A 19,571-nucleotide genomic window follows, 5' to 3' on the forward strand; every position below is an offset into this window, starting at 1 on the left:
GGTGTTCATCGACTTTTGCGAAGAAACCTGGACATAAGCACAGCTTTCAAATGTCGAGTGTTCTCAATACAACCAAAGCTTTTTCTAAAACATAGTTTAATCACTACCTCCTGGTATGCGTGATCACCCCAGGTCACAACGGTTTAAGTCGTTTTGATAGTAAACTCCATTGCGTGTCAAAGCGTTCACCACGCTTTTTAAGACGTGGTGAACGCTCAGGAGACGCCTTTGATCGCCAGTCTTTACACACTGTCCTTTCAGTTATCAAACTGTTTGCTGACAGCTTCGTACAAATTTTTAAGCCATACTTTTATATATAGGAGCATCATGACACCGCATTCAGAAAACTTCCATGGGCTCTCGTCAGTACAGGTCCGGCCTGCCATTCTGTTTCTGTTTGAGCCTTGGGTCACTTTTAAACGATGATGAACGACACCTGTTTTCGGTGATCACAGAAGTTCAGATTGCTCAGAGTTTTTTCTGTGGATACAAGTCTATGTTTTTCACAAACATGCAGCTACACATCGCCGTGCAGTCGTAAGTCATTTCTCCGCCGCAAAACAGTGCTGGAATCAACGGAGTACTTGAAAAAGGTGTTTTTCATTTAAGCATCGAAAAAATAACTTGACGTGCCAAAATCCGGGCAGAAATTTAGTTTTGGGATGGGTTAGGTGAATCCTATCTGCACAGGTCTCAAATGATTTTAGATAGCGACAACCCTGCAAATAAAGGATGTCGATGAGCCGGCCCGCGGCAGTATGAGACTAATGCTCACGGAAGAAAAAGCTTAAAATCCCACAGGTAAATGTCTGTGCCAATGTGTGCCGGCTGTCACACACGACGTGCCCACTACAGAAACAACCATTTCATGAAGTCGTTTTGGAAATCCGCGGCAGATCTCGTCAATCAAAGCAGGTAGGATCATAGCACTGTCTGTACAATGCAGGCAAACGTGCCGTCTGCAAATCATTAGTTGATCTCAGCACCGTCCGACCCACAGATGTGTCACTGGTAGACCGAGGCGCCGCTAGTGTCCGTTCTGAGAAGGATTATCACAAACAACACGCTGCGGCCCGAACCAACACCAATTTAGTCGCGATAGTTGCATAGGCTCCTAATCCAGCATATTCAATATGGCTTATATGTATATATGATGTAATGCATACATATTTACGAACATATACACATGTATATATGTATTTATACATAAACATATATACATATACATTTGCACTAATAGCTATCATAAGTGTCGGCGTTTTTCCAAAACTATTGTTAGTCACCAAAAGCTCAAATAAAATTCATTGTTTAAATTGCGGGCGTTGACAGAGACAAATGCTATCAGTATTCCAGCCATTGCGGTTAACACCAGCGTCCATCTCCCAGCTAGCGATGACGCTAAAAATAGTACAGTTCATTGCGCTGAGCCATGCCATCAAGGCAAGCACCAACAAGCAACAGGTTGCATTAACTTTGTGCACATCGCCGGCATGAGTTGCATTCCTCAAAAGGAAAAAAAGAATCACGTCTGACTTATGCCCCGCAGTGTGGCTGCATATATTCCGTCTATTCGCGTCATAAAAAAACGTGTTGATGACTGGAATGAGTACATTTTGTGTGATACATTCCGGAGCGAAAAAGATATTGACATGGGAATATATGGCTCCTGTAAAAAATTGTTACGCCAAACATGGCTTTGAAATGTCAAATTTTCCAATACTACAATTATTTGCTTAATAACATCGTTTCGCTGGTATTTCTTAGTTAACTGAGCGTGGATTATTTTCAGCGAAGTCCCAACTGTTAATGCCGAAACATCACTAGGGCAAATATGTTTTTACTGATATAACCTTTACACTGATGCCAAATCGCTAGTCTAGAGTTCATCAGGACGGCTTTTCCATTTATCGATATCATCTATAACGGCCATTCCAGTCATTAATGTCATCTATGACGGCCGTTCCACCTATTCATTTTATTTAAGACAGCTGTTTACTTAGACGGCCATTCTGACGAGCCATTCAGTCACCAGCCCTTACCTACTCCGTCCTTCTAGCTATCGGCATGCCTGTTGAGTTCACTCAAGTTCAGTCTCAGTTTTAGGTCAAGGTTCTACCTAAAAGTGGGCAGAACACATTTTTCGCAGCCTCTCCACGAAGAATAATCACGTGCTCACTGTTTTCTAATCTACACATGTTAGGGCCCACGACTCTGCACACGACTGTCTTGTGGCTCGGACCACATTCTATGAGCGACAAACCAGACTCATTTACGGCGAGCATGTTGCACTGTCTTACATATATTTTTCTAGTCCTTTTGCTTAACATGTCCACAAGGTTTCGGTTTCGCCTGAGTCTGAAATGAGAAGTCATTCGTCCGTAGAGAATCTTTTACCTGCCGATTTGTTAAAAAAAACATCATTCTTGACATCGGGAGGGCACACTGAAATCCGAGGGATAAATCAGGTTTTGGGGTAGGTTGGGTCAAGCTTATCTGCTGAGCCATCAAACCTGCTTATTGAAAGGTGTCATTCCTTGTCGGAACTTTCAGTAAATATTACAATACCACCATTCGGATTGGATATATTTTTGGGGTCAGATCACATGCTCGGCAGTGCTTCTTGTGGAGCCCTCACCCCCCCCCCCCCCCCCATCCAACAGTGAGATTCTAGGTCAACGGCTAGTTTTGTGACGAACATCGGACCTGTCATGGTGCTTAGCGCTGTCCATCTTGCCCTCCTAATCACCCTACTTTTTTTATCCCCCTCCGTCTGCCGCCCGGTAGGTCATCCCAGTCGAGCGCATCATAATGTACGTTATGCACAATAAATCGTGAGATCTCAGTTGCCCAAGTCTACGTGTGCGATCATATCAGCAGCGTTCAAGTTAGACGCAGGGTTGATTTTTGGACTGTGGAACTCATCCGGTCTTCAATGCCTGAAGCGAATTTTTCCTGCGATTTTTACTTGCGACGGTTAGCGCGTACACAGTCATCGGCTGTGCGTCATGCATACGGATACCAGCTGAGGGTTCTGGGATGGCAACAGGTTAAACGCTTTCTGTTGCTTGCAATTGATAAATTCCCATCTGTGTTGTCGCTCGGAACAACACACTTATGAAAGCATGGGTGTGAGTTATAAAAAGTATAACGAGTTATAAAGTTAATAAAAAACAGGCATACAAGATACAGCAACGAGTTTAAGGAATTTTAACGAAAATTTATGAAAATGGGGTCCACAAATAAAAGTGCGTTAGCCATTTCCACGTGTGATGTGCCATTACAACGCCCGCATTAGCGGTCAGGTATATGATTCATCTTGTAACTGGGTGTTCGCCTCATGATAAGCTATGGCGCAGCATCAGATTTAATCATTTTACGACTCTAAGTGCACCAACCATGGTAACATTCAATGCGTTGTCTGCTACTTTCTAGCCAGATGTTATCGGCAGATTACACTACCGAGTACGGGATGTTAAACCCATTTCTCTCTCCATGTATCCCTTTCTCCTGTTTCTCACCACCTCTGATGAAAGGAGCGTATGCAAGCATGTCTGCACGTTGTTATATCAGCAGCAATGCACGCGGTTTCTCGAAGAGGCTGGAATGAGCACAACCACGCCGTCTCTGCTTACTACTCCCGAACCAGTTGTGGCGGTAGATTCCCCTACGAGCTTCGGTCTAAAACAAATTCCTAAACTCCTGCTGCTTCCAACTGGGGATGACGTGTACGTATATCAGCATTAATCTCATACTACGATAGGTTTGCCTTAGGGTTATGCCCCTAAGGACCCTTCGGGCTGGACCTCTAAGCATTAGCATCATCCCACAAGGCACCAAGTCATGAGGTGGGATCTGACATTCTCAGCTGATTCTGAAGTTGCGAGGAATGCCCCACGTAAGGACATGAACGATGCGCTTGCAGCTGAGAGCCTACATTTTTACTAACTTATAGGACGCACAATTCATCATCGCATGAATGCATGCAGCCACAAGCGGCAATGCCATGGGGGCATGTATGGAAACATATCGTTGCAGGCTGTGCTGCAAGCAAACGCGCGTACCAATGTGATTGGCCTGCAGTTAAATGAAGAACCCACATGCTGTACTTGCGTGACATGCAATTGACGTTTGCATACGCACATGCAGCGTGCCGTCATAGAACGAGCGATTAACGAAGAATGGTATTCATACACCGAATCTGGGAGCACCACTAGCCGGTCAGTCATAAGCCAGGTCGGAGGCGTTGAGGTTATTAATGTGTTTTATTTACTTACAGGACACACAGTTGTGTTTTCATAATTTGATGCTGTTACTTGCGGTACAAAACGAGTGAAATGGATATCTTTGAGACTCTATCTCCATTGCCTTGGTTCGATCACATTCACTCCTCCCCACATCATTTTTTTTTGCGACAGCACTCAATACCATCGAGACCAGAGTTCTGGAATTCGGCATGTTTTCATTGGCGTAAATTTAACTTGAACCCAGCTTTTAAGCTCCGTTTACCATTCAGAGGCGACTCCAGGGAATTTTTTGAGAGGCATGTCAGGACGTGTCATGGACTGTCCCAGATGAGTGTGCTGTTCACGGCCCTGGGATTAGACACTAGACACACCAGAGTGAAGACGTAATCACCCATTTGTATATTCCGGCATCGTTGCCGAAAAGTTGGCTCATTCCTAATGTAAAATGTTTTGCATGGATGCTTGTACTCGTCCTTTTACACTACGTGCCGTTCACATCTATTAAAATTGCGACACTCCATAAGGTGTTTTTTTAAACCAGTTCCCTATTTTCCAGGGTACTCAATTAACCAAATCTGTGGGCTGTTATATGCCAAAAAGCTTACGCTTCCGCTATCAATCAGAAAAACCAAAAGAAAAGTCCTCCCAGTAGACTCGGAAGCATCAGGGAGCTCAAATGAACTCCTCCTTGTGATATAAGCAAATTCACTGCCTTAAAACATGCTTCAAGCTGGAAACCGCACATATATTGCGTAAAGTTATTTATCAACCTCACGATATGATCTTCCCAAAACTAGCGATGCTTATTTCCTACCTGCTACATCACTATGTCTTACGATGAGCGCTAAACCTATTTATTATTTCAGATACATTAAAGCGGAATTCGAATTGAATGAGCCTAGCTATACCCAATCGGACTGACTCCGTGCTGAGTGAAACGCCATCAGTTGTCATGTTATTTTAACGTTAGCGACGTCTTAACGCGAAGAAAAGCAAAACAGGCAGAGCAAAACGCATTCCGCGGGACATCTCTGTTTTCTTCCCACATTATGATCATTATCAGGGTTGATAGCCTTACTACCTGCCTAAGTTTACTGACATCTGCACATCTTGTCGCCGTTCTTACTAGGATAAATCTTTCTGCGGCTCATGTGTTTATTACCAAGTGGAACTAGCGTGGAATTAGATACTTTCAGAGCTTTAGTGAAGCCGTGGCCCTAGCTACTCACCGCACCGCAAGGCGTGGGGCCTGTGCTAGGGTTTTGCAAGCTATTTACCTCACGACGGTGTCGTCACATAGTGGGTTTGTGCGAGCCCTGCAAGTCAAGTTGCCCTTTTCACGTCTGAGCAGAGCACATAATATACGGAAATGTCAAGAATCACTTATGACCGGCATGACCTCAGGGTCTCGGAATTTCCGGTATTAAATATTTACGTGATTGACCCTCTGTGAGCTCGTGGCGGGTTAAACTGATGAGGTACATCAACGGCGTTGCGGATGATTCATGTTCTCTCGGTGATTTTCAGATAAACAAAAGATACATGTCATACACATCCTCGATTACATTTGCATGCCGAGAATTCCATGCGAACACTGCAGCGCTCACGTCTGGAGCACTTCGTGGACCCCATGATTTGCCAGAATTTTCGCTGGCACCATTGCAGTCTCTTCGTTGCTTAGTCCTATCATTTAAAGGGAGGGAAGGGGCATTCGTCACCCTCTCGTTTGTTTTGCAGGTTTCTTCAAAGCGTCTCCGAGCAGACTGTCGAAATTCTCCGCCTTTTTCTACTTGTCCCTTTCTGCATATTGTATAAAAATGTAAGGTACGTGGCAGACGCAAGGGTGATTTCAGGGTCCGGTTTGAGAGGGACCTCAAGTGAAATTTGACGATATTGCGAATATGGTAATCGTCGGGAGATTATGTGCGTTGCTTTGCGCTTACATGACTTAGAACTGTTTCCAGAGTGCTGAAACAGTTGCGCCATGAGTGTTGCTATTGCCATGTAGGTGAGCATTGTCATGTAGGCGAAAAGAGGCATGGCACAGCCGGGTCTAGGGCTGGAAAAAGGATGAGTTTTCATACAATATAAAGAACATTACGGGTCCTCAAAACAGGCAAAAAAAAAACACAACCAAGTTCTCCATCTGTCACGAGCCCTTTGAGACATGTAGTGGTGTGCGTGTGCCTGCTATGTGTGCACACATATGTAGTGGTGTGCGTGTTCCGGTGGAGCAAAAAACGGGGTGCAGAGGGACATGGTGGTCTGCCCAGGCCCGCACTACGGTGATTTGAACGGGCAGTTGGAGAAAATATGTGCAAGTGTGAAGGAGGAGAAGGGTAACATTTTTTTTTTTTAACACGGAGGTGCCTCCAGGGGTGAGAGCAAGGGGGCGAGAGTGATAATGTTTGAAACATGAAGCATTCAAACGTTATGTACCTATCATTTGTCACTCATGTGCAGTAAAAAACATCCAAAAAGATACCGCATGTGAGTAGTTATTTCAGCAAAGACAAAGGAGGAGAAGAGTTATTGCAGGTCAATTAGCTACATGCAACAGATCGCATTACATTACTTAACCTGAACCCGTCCAGGGACTCGTGAGGCCCTCTTTCGAGATTTTCGAGGATTTTACAACTGGTTGCAGGTCGATGAGAAATGTATCACCTCTTAATGTACCTTTTTGCATGTGCTGTAGCAATAATGGAGTCAATGTCCCTACAAATCGGTGATCTAGAATGGGTCTAAGAGGCTCGTGTTGCCTTTTTTGGAGCATGCCATTCAGTGTGAGTGTGATCGATCGGCACTAAACCTAGCACATGGTGAACATTCATTGTTAGCCATAATTATAACATCTTGAGGTCTTGTTATGCTTCTGGGCCATTTTCCTGAGGGTCGATGACCCCCGTGAGCCATTGTGAATGCTTTTCTGGGCGATATCTATCCTGTTAGCATTGTTCTATTGCAAAATGATGTAAATAGATACTAGGAAGGTGCTTAAGCCAAACCGTATTTTAAATATTGATGACCTAATTCAGATTGAGTAGCCCTCATGACATCCCTTAGTAGTTTTCTGAAGAATGGGCTGTTACGAATATATATATTTAACTTGTTTTATGGATGTGTGTGACTGACTCAGACGTAGTTGAAGCTACCTCTATTGCAATTGCCTGACCTCCCTGACAATGTTTGACCTGGCATGATTTGGAGTTGCCTGAAACGCATGTTGGAAGCAAGATCCGCGTGTTAAACGGAGTCTTTCTAGACCCATGGCGGGCCTTCGAAGATTCTAAAAAGCGCGAATGGGGGCATCTCAGGCTCGCAAAGAGGCATTTCCGAGCCTGCTGGTTTGTTTTGTTTCGAAAGGTTTCATCGTGGTCTTAGAGAGAATCTTTTTTTCAAATCAGGGCAGGACGTTTCGGTACTGAGATAAGACTTTCCGGGCCTGAGATGCAAAATTAACCCTTGCCGAAGTTAATATGCTCACTTCCCCATTTTGGAACGAGCTCCGCAATGATATCAAACGAGCTCTCACTGAGCCTAAGATGGGCCCTGTTAGCCTCGGTGCTGGGCTTTTCTGTTCTCACGATGGGCGTTTCCTAATCTAAGATGGGCCTTTCCGGCTCCGCTACGTGCCCTTTCAGGCCAGAAACGGGCATTTCACAACTTAAGAGGAGTGTTCCACACTTATATGGAGTTTGACTTGAAATAGCCATCTTGAAGATCGTTCTGTGCAGTTCACAGCCCTACATTTCTTAAGACCTAAACTCACCTAGTTTCTGAGATACACGCCGGCGAAGATGCGCAGACTTTTTCATGGAGACTACTTCAGGGCTATCCAGGCATCCATGACGCTATAATAGCGGCACTCAAATCCTGCCATTCTTTGGCCTTCATGGCCACATGGCTATGAGGGCAAAGAAAAATAGCTGAGCAAGGTACGATTACCATGACAAATGACGATGACAGATGACGGATGACGATGCTGACGACACATGATGACGATGACCAATGACAAATGACGATGACAACCGACGACGACAAATGACAATGCCAAGTGACAAATGACGATGCCAAATGACAAATGAAGATATCGATGACACATAATGACGATGACAAATGTCGTGCAACATGCGATGACGTAATCAGCCCATGGCGCATTGAAGAACATATTAATCAAACAGACAATTTGTGTTGTCTGAGGCAGCCGGTTCCACTTGAAAGTACACCGATAGTTACAAGCGAGCTTATTTCGTCATATCTGGTGCTCGCTTCAATATCTTCAAATGTGCGATATTTTCTTTGAAACTGTCAAGGCGTTTCGTCACTCTTTAAATGAACCATTTTCACGTTAAGGTAGGCCATTTCTGGACTTAGACGACTACTTTCTGAGCCCAAGATGCGCCCGTGCTGAACCGTAGATGGGCCCTCTACGCTTAGTTTGGTAACGGCACAAGCCAAGTACTCCCACACATTCGAGGGCCTTCTCCGGGCGAACTTAAAGTATGAGAAGAAACAAATAAGATAGTTTTGCCCACACCTCAAAAGGTGAGGAACGGACGGTTAACCCGTACCGCCTGCCCCAGGATGCGCTGCCACGTTCTGATCGTTCTGAAACGCCCGGCAGGAAGTGTAGCTGGCATGTGTTCCCCAGCAGCGCAAGTGGAAATGTTTCGCTGTTCGAATAAGAGCCGCTCTGTCTGCCACCTCGTTCCTGACGGCTCCTGTTGGGTAGTATTTATTTTTTAGGGGCTTCTTGACAGCCTGGGATATCTTTTACCACCTGGGTTTCTTTGATGGCGAAATTCGATCGTCCCGTTTCCAGTGGCTCCGCCGGCTTCTCGGCAGGCGAGGGAAAATCTCGTGTGTGTGTAGCAAAGGACAAAAACCGTATGAGACCAATACAAGATCCACATAAATGTCAACATTTTCCACGGATTTTAGGAATCCCCGGCATTTGATATGCCTTGTCGGTCATTTTATGTCGGTCAGATTATTGCCCCTAGTTGCAACTCTGGATGTACCATTTCTAGCTGCCTCACGTACAAAAAAAAAACAGACTGGGCATAAGTAGCCCACAGTCTGCAACGCAGCAAGGAGCTGTTGCATCGACTAGCACCACTTGTCAGTCACAGTCGGTGACTGTGACTGCGCTCATCACCGCTGTTTGGCAGGGCCGACGGACCCGCGGGCCGGCCACCGCTGCGCCTCCTACTGCCTGGGCGCCGACAACAGCAAGTTCGCCTACACGGCCGGCCAGACGTACGTGTATGCGTACACCTCCGATGTGGTGACGACGCTGGCCGGCGCCACGGACGAGGCGTCGAGGCTGCACGTGAAGGCCACGGCCGAGATCGCGGCCAACTCGGCCTGCGACTTCACGCTCCAGGTCAGTGCCCGCTCACGGCTGCGCAGCACGCGGTGTAAGGTCAGCGGCCGGCCACGGCGGCGCCACATGTGGTGTAAGGTCAGCAGCCGGCTGCGGCGGCATGCTGGTGAGGGGACAGGCATGGGGCTCAGCACGCAGTGTGAGATCACAGCTGTTTGGTCGGTCACGACGGCAGACCGCCGTCAATCGGGGTCAAGCATGAGGCTGTGCCCTGCGGTGGTATGTAACGGCACCCTGTCCCCTGTCCCGGCAACCGGTACCCTGTAACAGTCGATAACGGTACCCTGTGCCCTGTCCCTGCAACCGATACCCAATAACAGTCGGTAAGGATAACCTGTGCCCAGTCAGAACAGCCAGCCACCTGCAATAGTCGGAATCAATACCCTGTGCCCTGTCCCGGCAATCAGCACCCTATAACGACCAGCAATGATACCATGTCCCTGGCATCACGAATACCAAATGACCCGTTGCGAAGTCTTCGATGACCGATGAACGAGCTCCCCCCGGCCAATGTAACGTCACTGGCACTGCGTTCCTGGTTTCAGTTGAGGGATGTCACCCTTGAGGACTCGGATCCGAAGAACGTAGATCGTCGACTGCATGTGGACGATATGGCCTCCTTCAAAGACGAGCTGGAGAAATATCCGCTGTCCTTCAGGTAAGTGAGCACCTGGATGAGCACACTTAAAAATATAAATAACAACTTTTAAGTACGAATTTGTATGCTTTGAAACCACAGCAAAACGAAAGGATGTATCTTTCTAATCTTTGAACTGCGTTCTCACCACAGACCCTGTGTGACAGCCGTTATCATGGCAGGAGATGACAAAAATGACACGTGTGTATGACTCAGAATCACGCTTCAAACACCACATTGTAGTTGAAACTTATCGCTGCAGGATAAGCTGAGTTATCCTGGACATCTTTTGGAAACGGATTAGCTGGTTCGAGTATTTGCGCTTGCAAAATGCAAAATGACAAAACGCGTTGAAACTGTACGTTGCGTTACCAAGTCAATCCTGATCCATAACCAGCGCCGGACGTGCGCAGACCGTAAAACGAGAGCAAACATGACATGTGATCTACCGCTGTGTGCTCTCTTTATTCGCTGTAACCCTTTTTGCTTACCGTATGTTCAGGAGCGAGCCGAAGGGATACCCTGGTTGTTTTGACTTAGACCAAAACACAAAACACACATTGACTTCAAACACACAGCTGACGCTATGAGATGAAGTGATATCATCATGCTCAGCAAATGCATATACGATGTAGCTCTCATATTCCTCATGCTCATTACCAGCAGGAGCGAATGAATGCGCAATCCAAGTTCGTTTGAAATCAACTGCGTGTTGGCAGCGTCGGCGCGAACAAGTGCGGTTCGTTGCGCGTGCGCATGCGCGGGCAGCAGTAGCGCCGCGCCGCCGTGGGCGACGCTTCGGCGGGGCGCTGCGGGACCCCGTGCATCTCATATTTAGACCGCGCCAGCAGGATCTGATCTGGCTTTTGTCAGAGGCAGCAGTCGGGAACCCCACTGCCGCCGGGCTGTTGTTGATATGATCTGTCGTCTCGGCCGGGTGTCTGGGTCTCGCTCAGGCTGGAAGAGCGCATTTGCATACAGAGGCGTCGGCATGCAGCGCTCTAAAGCCGGTAGTGACAGTCCGCAATGGCGCGGGTGAATGTTTGGTGCAATTCACTTCTGTTTTGTGCATAACTCACGAAAGATGGAATTAACATGGACACACTAATTAACATGGACACATATAACCTGCGACGTATCTTGTCAAGTGAAGAGGGTGAATGAAGTTGTATTAACCTCTGTGGATATATAAAAACTAAACAAGTCACATCAACGGGGATAACAGAGCTAGAAAGGGATTCCAAATATGTAAATTACGTACCATCAACGTGCAAAATCGTTTTACTTTTGAACGGTTAAATCTGGTGACGCGCTGTAAATCCGGCCTAACTTTATGTTGGATTATCTGACGTTGAAAAGCCACCAGAACGATAATAATGCAGATCACTTCAGAATGACATAAACATAGCATGATCACATGCAAACTCTTTCCGGACACTTTCCATGTGAAATGGAGGACAATTGTGAGCATACAAATGCAGATGCACCTTAACCGTTAACCATTAAATTCAGAACCCTGAATAGGAACGTGTGTAGAAATAACGTGAACTAAGATCATGAAAATTTTAGCACAATGCTAAAACCTTCAAACGCTGTTCCGGAAAAAAAGGTGTCTTATGTTTGGCAAAGGTGCATTCAGGTAAATACACAGCTAAATAGCGATGTCGAGCCCTCATAGCCAACGTTAGATGACTAGATTATCATGCAAACATAAAATACAGGATATGATTGGTGCTATTAGCTGATGATCAAGATCTTAATGCAAATTAACAGAAAACATGCACGGTAGGCAAGATGGATTCGATCATTGTGTACACATATGGCCCGTTTCAAGTAAATGTCTTCATTTGTTCCAAACTTACTCTCTTCCTAGCCGCACTGCCTTGACCGGGTTTCGGAAGGCCGACAGACCGTTACCTGATTTCGACTCAGAATGACGAGACGCATATGAATGAACATTTCTGTGGCATGCCAGGGCAAAACTATTCTGGAAGCATGTGTCATAAGACCTTTTTGAGCTATTGACAATTTAATTTTTGGATAGTTGGCCTGACCTCAACCAAGCCTCTCTATTTCACCACAAAATAGACGCAGAGAAGGCCTATTACCGCAGTTTTGAGAGAGAACAGGTTTGGGCTTTCAAACGGCGGTTGATTGTTTCGATCCACCCATGGCTCCGGAGATACCAGAATGGTCGTATCCGAACGGCCTAAGGTTTAGGTGCGGCCGGTTTTAGCATCCCAGATTGCGTTTGAAAAACTTGTTCAACATTTGATGATACTAATACATCATGTACCACATGGTATGATCTAAGAACGCTTGGGTGGATGAGATAATTCATCCCTTTCTCACCTGTCGTTTTCTATCTGTCTGTCTGTCGTAATGGGTCTTAATGGTTGCCATTTTCTATGTTTCGCCACCCCATTACGGCTTAAGAGATTGCCGAAAACAGCTCCATTTGCTACTGCATTCGCGCGCATGCCCGCCCTTAACGATACAAAGAGAACACCATGCGCATTCATCGATTATGCCTCAAAGATGGCCAAAGCATGTGAAACGATCCATTTATTTTCTCCAAAGCACTTCTATTGGCCCCAAGTGCAATGTCATGATTGTTTCAAACAGGAAATAAACGCAGAAGTAATGAAGAAGACAGGCTGTATTGTATCATTCTTTAAAAGTCAAACTATTGCTTATTACTAGCTTCATCCACAAAAGTGGACCCTCTCTCTCTCTCTCTCTCTCTCTCTCTCTCTCTCTCTCTCTCTCTCTCTCTCTCTCTCTCTCTCTCTCTCTCTCTCTCTCTCTCTCTCTCTCTCTCTCTCTCTCTCTCTCTCTCTCTCTCCTCTCTTCCCCCTTCTTCACCCCTTTGTTCCTCTGTCTCTCTTCTTACCCGCCCCCCTCTCCATTCGATGAGAGTCTACACCCACAGGCATCAGCAGCATTGCGATGCACTGTTGACAGAACGCATGTTTTCGATGTTACAGTTACCAGGACGGCCGAGTGGAGGAGCTCTGCTCCAGTCAATTTGAGTCTGTATGGGCGCTGAACTTCAAGCGCGGCCTTCTCTCGGCCACCGTCAACAACCTTGAAACGCTTGACTTGGGCGAGACCCAGAAGTACGAGGTATGACGTCACGGCGCCAGCGGCAGACTGCCGCACTCCTAGAGGATCAACACCAGCCCGTCGCTCTTCACACACACACACACACACACACACACACACACACACACACACACACACACACACACACACACAACACACACACACACACACACACACACACACACACACACACACACACACACACACACACACACACACACACACACACACACACACACACACACACACACACACACACACACACACACACACACACACACACACACACACGCACGCACGCACGCACGCACGCACGCACACACACACACACGCACGCACGCACGCACGCACGCACGCACGCACGCACGCACGCACGCACGCACGCACACACACACACACACACACACACACACACACACACACACACACACACACACACACACATCCCTTTTGCGTGTCGTGTTATGCATTGTGAAAGCTGTCAAAATAACTGTAAAGCGTTAAAATGAACCACCGTTTCGAGCTTGCACAAACAAATTACGAACAAACTGCTTCCGTTTGCTGCGCTGCGCGAAGAGGTGACGCCGGTGGTGTCAGTAGTGCCGCCACCCGTGATTCGACTCCTGTATAAATGATACAAAATGTACCGCCATTACCGCCTCCATGATATGCTACCATACAACTCCCGTCACTCCATACGTAACTTGGAAGCATTACGTGAATATGGATATTCGATTTGGCGCCGCTCGAGAAGCAATGCATTTCCAAAGGCTTGGGCTTTACACAATCTATTTCCCTAACGTATACAAAGATGTCTCCCTGCTGAATGGCGAACTGCGCGCACTCAGACCAACGCCCGTATCAAAAAGGCTCAGATCTATTTTTTGTATCCTCACGAAAGTGTAAGCCGTTGTATATATACACATGGCGGCATCCATCTGACCATCCGTGCTGGGTGTCGGTGGGGGGGGGGGGGGGGGGAGGGAAGAAGCAGGATAGTTGAACAAATTTAGCTGCATAGACTTGCGATTTTTGCCCGCTTGCTTTGTTGCGCGAAGATGTAACGCCGTTGGCGTTAGTATAGCACCACCTTCAGTCAGATAACATTGATTGCATCTCACTTGTGATCATGGTGTCTGACAAGATTTGCTAAGCTTGTAGTGTGCTTTCAGTTTCTAACCCTACGTGAGTCTGGAGGTCTTTCTCGAATAGCTTTTGAGCGACTTTAAGCACGGTTTTGAAATTTTGGGCGCCTGAGATTATCACATTTTTAGACACTTTGTTCGAACTCGGAGTTCTGAGCTGGATAGCTCATGATGTAGGTCATGAACTCATATCTTTCCAAGATCATGTCGTTGACATTTTGATTAAAGGCGGCGGGGTTAGGCTGCAAGGAAGGGGGTGAAGCCGCACTTGCCAAGGTAATAATCGCCTTCACTCCTTCAACCTGACAATATATGACGGATCGCATGCGTCGATGTTCACCAGTGACTGTCTCATTAATATTTCCATGGGGTATTTAAAGTCAACGTCCGCATTGTATTGGCATGTTTAGTCCTCCAGATGTTGCGTTGTGTTAAATGTAGTCCTATTAATTGGAGACTTGAACATCTTAAATTGGTTTTACCCTTGCAAGGCCACATTCACCATTGCGCAAACCTACCTATTTGATTTGGTTTGGCGAGAGCTTTCCAATGCTGTTTCCGTGAGACTCCAGCTTGCTTACTTTTTAAATCTTAGGGGTCTCACGCCCCCTTGTTGGGCAAAGGTAAGAATCCGTAAGGCGAGGAGTAACAGTCTTCTCCGTGCGCGGACGCTTTATATGCAACGTCGCTCAGGCTTTGCGGCATTTTTTCCAATGGCTTGGCTCAAATCTTGACCCTCGCACAACAGGTTTCTCCCACATATGCGAAAAATGTCTGCTAAGCACTGAAGCGCTCTTCATTTCTACATACGCTGTGTCTGCCACCGCTATCAGGCGTGCTTGAATTTATGTTACGGATTGCCACAAAACTTGAGCGCATTGTTTGTGCACATTTTACGACAATCCGTGCAGCTTTCTGCGCTGTGCGTAGGTACATCTAACGAGATGAAGACATACACACATACACACAGACTGGTTGGATTTTCGCAGTCGAAATTGTATTAAGTACATGCGTGAGGCGAGGTGAGAGTGGGGCTTATAGTTGTAATTGGGAATGTAATGAAGCGTGTTTTATTTATGTCTATACACCGGCTGTGAAGAATCATATTTTAAAGGTACCGTACGGAAAACACCATATGCGTGTGAAGTTTCCAGTTGTGAGAAACTCTGTCTGCTCAGACGGACGTGTCCGGCTACTGCTCCACCAACTACACTGTCCGCAACTTGGGCGACATCACCGCGGTAATCAAGACCAAGGAACTGCTGACCTGTCGGGAACGCGGCCACCTCGTGTCCTCACTTCAAACGACACCCTACCATTCGGCCTCCAACATTCAGTCCATGCCGTTGCTAAGGTAAGGAACGTTGGGGGAGATGATCGCATTCTGACAACATCCGTTAACTTCACAGACTCTGCATGACGCCTATTAGTAGATCTCAGTCTTAGCACTCTGGCTTCTGCCTCACCAAAGAAACTTTGAGTCTGGTGTTCTATGTTCACATCCACTTTCACTCCTCGGGATATCACCGTGTGCTTTTATGTTAGCAATCTCAGATGCTGCTAGAAAAACTCTTACTTGGCTTGTTTTTTATTTTTGCTTGAAAAACTTACGACTTGACTCGCGTATGGAAGGTACCGCCTTTTTCTTGACGGCCGGTACATCTCATGTCCACATCCACTTTTGTTCCATAGTATATCAACGTTGCATTTTATGCAAGTGATCTCAGGAGCCGTCAGAAAAAAGTCATGCCATGAAAGGATAGTTGATGATAACTTGTTTCAACAACACTAGTGCTATCCTCGGAGATGAAGCGTTGCCAGATAACTGGAAATTGGACTGTCACTTCGACGACATGGAGACATTTTCTCTCGAACCTCCACCTCAGCATGATATTCCTGGGAGACTGGTCGTTACGGTAAGATGCGAAGGAGACGGGGGAACGTTTTCTAAATTTCTACGTCAGTGAAGGCCCCTGCGTTAATCCGGCGCCGACTTCCCGGGTCAGAGGGTCGCCCGCGTCAGGGAGGGGACCAACGCATTATGTATCCCTCTAGGGGCATTCGGATGATGTGGTGGCACCTCCGTGCGTTGTCAGGATGACGGCCGGTAGGCACCCCGCGCTGGGACGGAACGACCCTCTAGCTCTGAACGGTAAAGATGAATATGCCCCCGCCCCTAGTGCACCACCCACGGGACCTCTTGCCCGGAAAAGGTAAGGGGCCTCCTTAGCGGTCAGTATAGGGAGCCGGGCCAAAAAGCCAAGGTAAAGCCAAAAATTCAAATTGTCACCCCTATGATTGCACGAGGATATCCATCCTGTTAACAGAACGAACTAGTAGCGCAAATTTCGTCAAGTATTTTGAGCCTGCGATCCTAGCAGCAAAAATACTGATGGTTGGGGCTGCATCTTCCGTCAATCCGAGCGGCATTGCCGGCTGCGGCTAATACCGGCGCAAGGTGGACGTCAGACGCGCAAGCACAAAACGTTGAGGGATAGGCTTTCGAAAATCCTTTAAAATCATGTCGTACCGTTCAAAAATAGGATTGGGGCCTTAAATAGGATGGCATTTGTGCAGAACTGTTACATCAATACGATATATATATATATATATATATATATATATATATATATACATTCCTCTTACTTTTATAATTCCGTCTCAAGACTTTGCTACCAGTTCACGGTGTTGTAAATGTTATTACATTCCAGTCATCAGTCTAAATGTTGCGCCGGTAAGATATACGCTACCTTCGAATTACCTTTCAGCGGTCTAATTGGTGTCATGAGCGTTCAAAGGCACCTTTTCAAACACGCATGGCGGGTACGATAGGCCATGTAAGGACATTGATATGACGCCATCCAGGGTCAATGACCTACATTACCAGTAGCGGGGCGGCAAGATGAACGAGTACGACGCGCGTAACCACCTCATTATCGTGTTTGTGAAGCTGATGACGTCTTATTTCATGTACCAACGTACCTGTTCACAATGTGTCACGAATACATTGTCAAGCGCCGAAGGGGCTATATATAGTGTAGCCAACAGCTATACAATCTTGAGTATATGCAGATGCGCAATACACTATTTCTGACAACAGAAAAGTGTTGTACTGGTCACAGAGACCCGGTTAGCACTTCAATTTTTTCAATTGGATATCTCATCAATTTGACCTAATTTGGCCCCAAGTTAAACTCTAGGTCAGCCTACAGTGGTCGTTTTGTGTCTGGAATGCGTTTTCCGCACAGCTGGATCTAATAAAACGAATTCGGTCAGAAAGTACGCTGTGAAGAAAAGTATTACTCTTGTAGGCGACTGGTAGAGCAATTTTGAACGGTGCCCTAATCTGAGCTGCGCCATGTAAGCGAAAAAAATGGCCGAAGCTGGACTCCCCACAGTCTTATCGCTTGTTTACGCGCCCTCAATGTCCGTCTTGGCGTGCTGCCATAAGGTATAAGCGCATCTATCGGAGCGGCCATTTTTGACCTCTCGTGACCCCTGGTGACCTGATATTTGACTTAAGGTCAAATAATTGGTTTGTATTCCTCACTATTTGACCATACCTTTAGAACGGTATTTTTGTTTTTTCGCGCGGCGTCTAGAAGTTGGAGATCGCAGGGAGACGTCAACTCCTCTCCCCCCGGCCGGGCGCGGTTGTCTTATGTCCCCGGCCGGGTACGGATTAACGCTTGATTCCTTCAGTTTATTAACTTCCAAATGCATGAAAATTGCATCCTCGCCTGTTTTATGGCTCCAGTTTACGTTACAAAATGTAAAAGCAATAATGTAACGAGGAAGCCGTGTCCCACGAATTTAAGTGGGCTACACCCGGCTAGTTTTCCGGAACTCTTCCACCACCACGGGACCTTAAGGGACCCTTTCACCACCACGGAACCTTTGATATCCTTGTGCTCCCACGCTTACCAAGACTCTGGCTGTTTCCCGTGATCTCTGCAATTTTTTCTGGCTACAAATCGCTCATAAAAGCTGAATCATCAGAAAATAAACTGAAAACTTGTTTTTTAATTGGAAAGCTTTGCGCCTTAGTTCGTAGTGAAAACGGTTGCAATGTTTGTTTAATGTACAGGTTCTCAGAAAGAAAAAAGCAAACGAAAGATGCTGAGTTTCGAGTAAACAGACCGTTGGAAGGAACAATGGTGTGAAATCTTACCTAATAATCACTCTGCTTTTGGTGACTGTTTATTATCAAGGCACATTTCATTCCTTGCCGATTGCCGAGCTGTTCAGTTAGCAGTTATGAAGGTAACCTAGGTGTCACTACCCGGCAAAAGATGGCAACAGCAATGCCCATGCATGCCCAAGAACGTAAGCTTTACGCCCGTATGGTCTTCAGTAAACCTCTGGGGATATCTCCCAAATACACGCTTTATTTTTGGCCAGCATTGGATGACAGCAGCACAAAGCGCTATGGACACTAGATTGACGTTAGGTGGGCTTTCACGGAAAAGAAACCCGCCATGTGTCAAACATATCATTTTTCTCCAACATCCTGCTGTTGACAGCTTAGCGACGTTGGTTCGTAATATGATACATTTGACGCGTCCTATGTATTGAATTGTCCGTTCAACAGGTGACAAGTTTAGAGACTGAGGCGCAGCTTTGGTCACCACATTTGGAATATCAGGGGTCAGTCACCCGGGTTGAAGGTGCCATCGAAGATGCTTGTACAAATTGGAAACATGGCGGACGTCCCAAATCACGAATTTCAGCCACGATTGGATGTCTGGTGAAGATAGATCTGAACCGGCCGGACATGTTTTTGTTACTGCAAATTTATGCTGCTGAGAGCCGCTGAACGCTTAAGGTCACTGGACCCTGACGGCCGCTGGTCCCTGACGGCCGCTGGTCCCTGACGGTCGCTGGCCCCTGGGCGGCCGACGGCGGCCGCTGACGGTTGCTGGCCTCTGACGACCGCCGGCCGCATCTCGGCAGGAGCACCCAGCGTTGTCGGCAGGCAGTGTCGGCTGGCCGGCTACTCACAGTGGTTTGCCAGGAAGATCACCTGTTCCGGCCGTTCTCCGGCGGCGGGA

The 19,571-nt window shown here is 46.7% G+C and overlaps 1 protein-coding gene across 1 annotated transcript in view; it reads left to right on the top strand.

The window, feature by feature from the left end:
* Nucleotides 1-19,567, top strand: part of LOC119111427 (apolipophorins-like) — a gene marked incomplete at its 3' end in the record, with an annotated part of 21,852 nt that extends 2,285 nt beyond the window's left edge. Inside the window, exons 2-6 of the mRNA XM_037235238.1 lie at nt 9,419-9,633; nt 10,179-10,291; nt 13,258-13,396; nt 15,699-15,874; nt 19,474-19,567. Of these exons, the coding sequence (XP_037091133.1) occupies nt 9,419-9,633; nt 10,179-10,291; nt 13,258-13,396; nt 15,699-15,874; nt 19,474-19,567 (737 nt within the window). The remainder of the gene's footprint in view (nt 1-9,418; nt 9,634-10,178; nt 10,292-13,257; nt 13,397-15,698; nt 15,875-19,473) is intronic.
* Between the last annotated feature and the right edge of the window lie 4 nt (nt 19,568-19,571).

The sequence above is a fragment of the Pollicipes pollicipes genome, unplaced genomic scaffold (genome assembly GCF_011947565.3).
Source record: "Pollicipes pollicipes isolate AB1234 unplaced genomic scaffold, Ppol_2.1 Scaffold_7261;HRSCAF=8764_pilon_pilon_pilon, whole genome shotgun sequence".
NCBI lineage: Eukaryota > Metazoa > Arthropoda > Thecostraca > Pollicipedomorpha > Pollicipedidae > Pollicipes > Pollicipes pollicipes.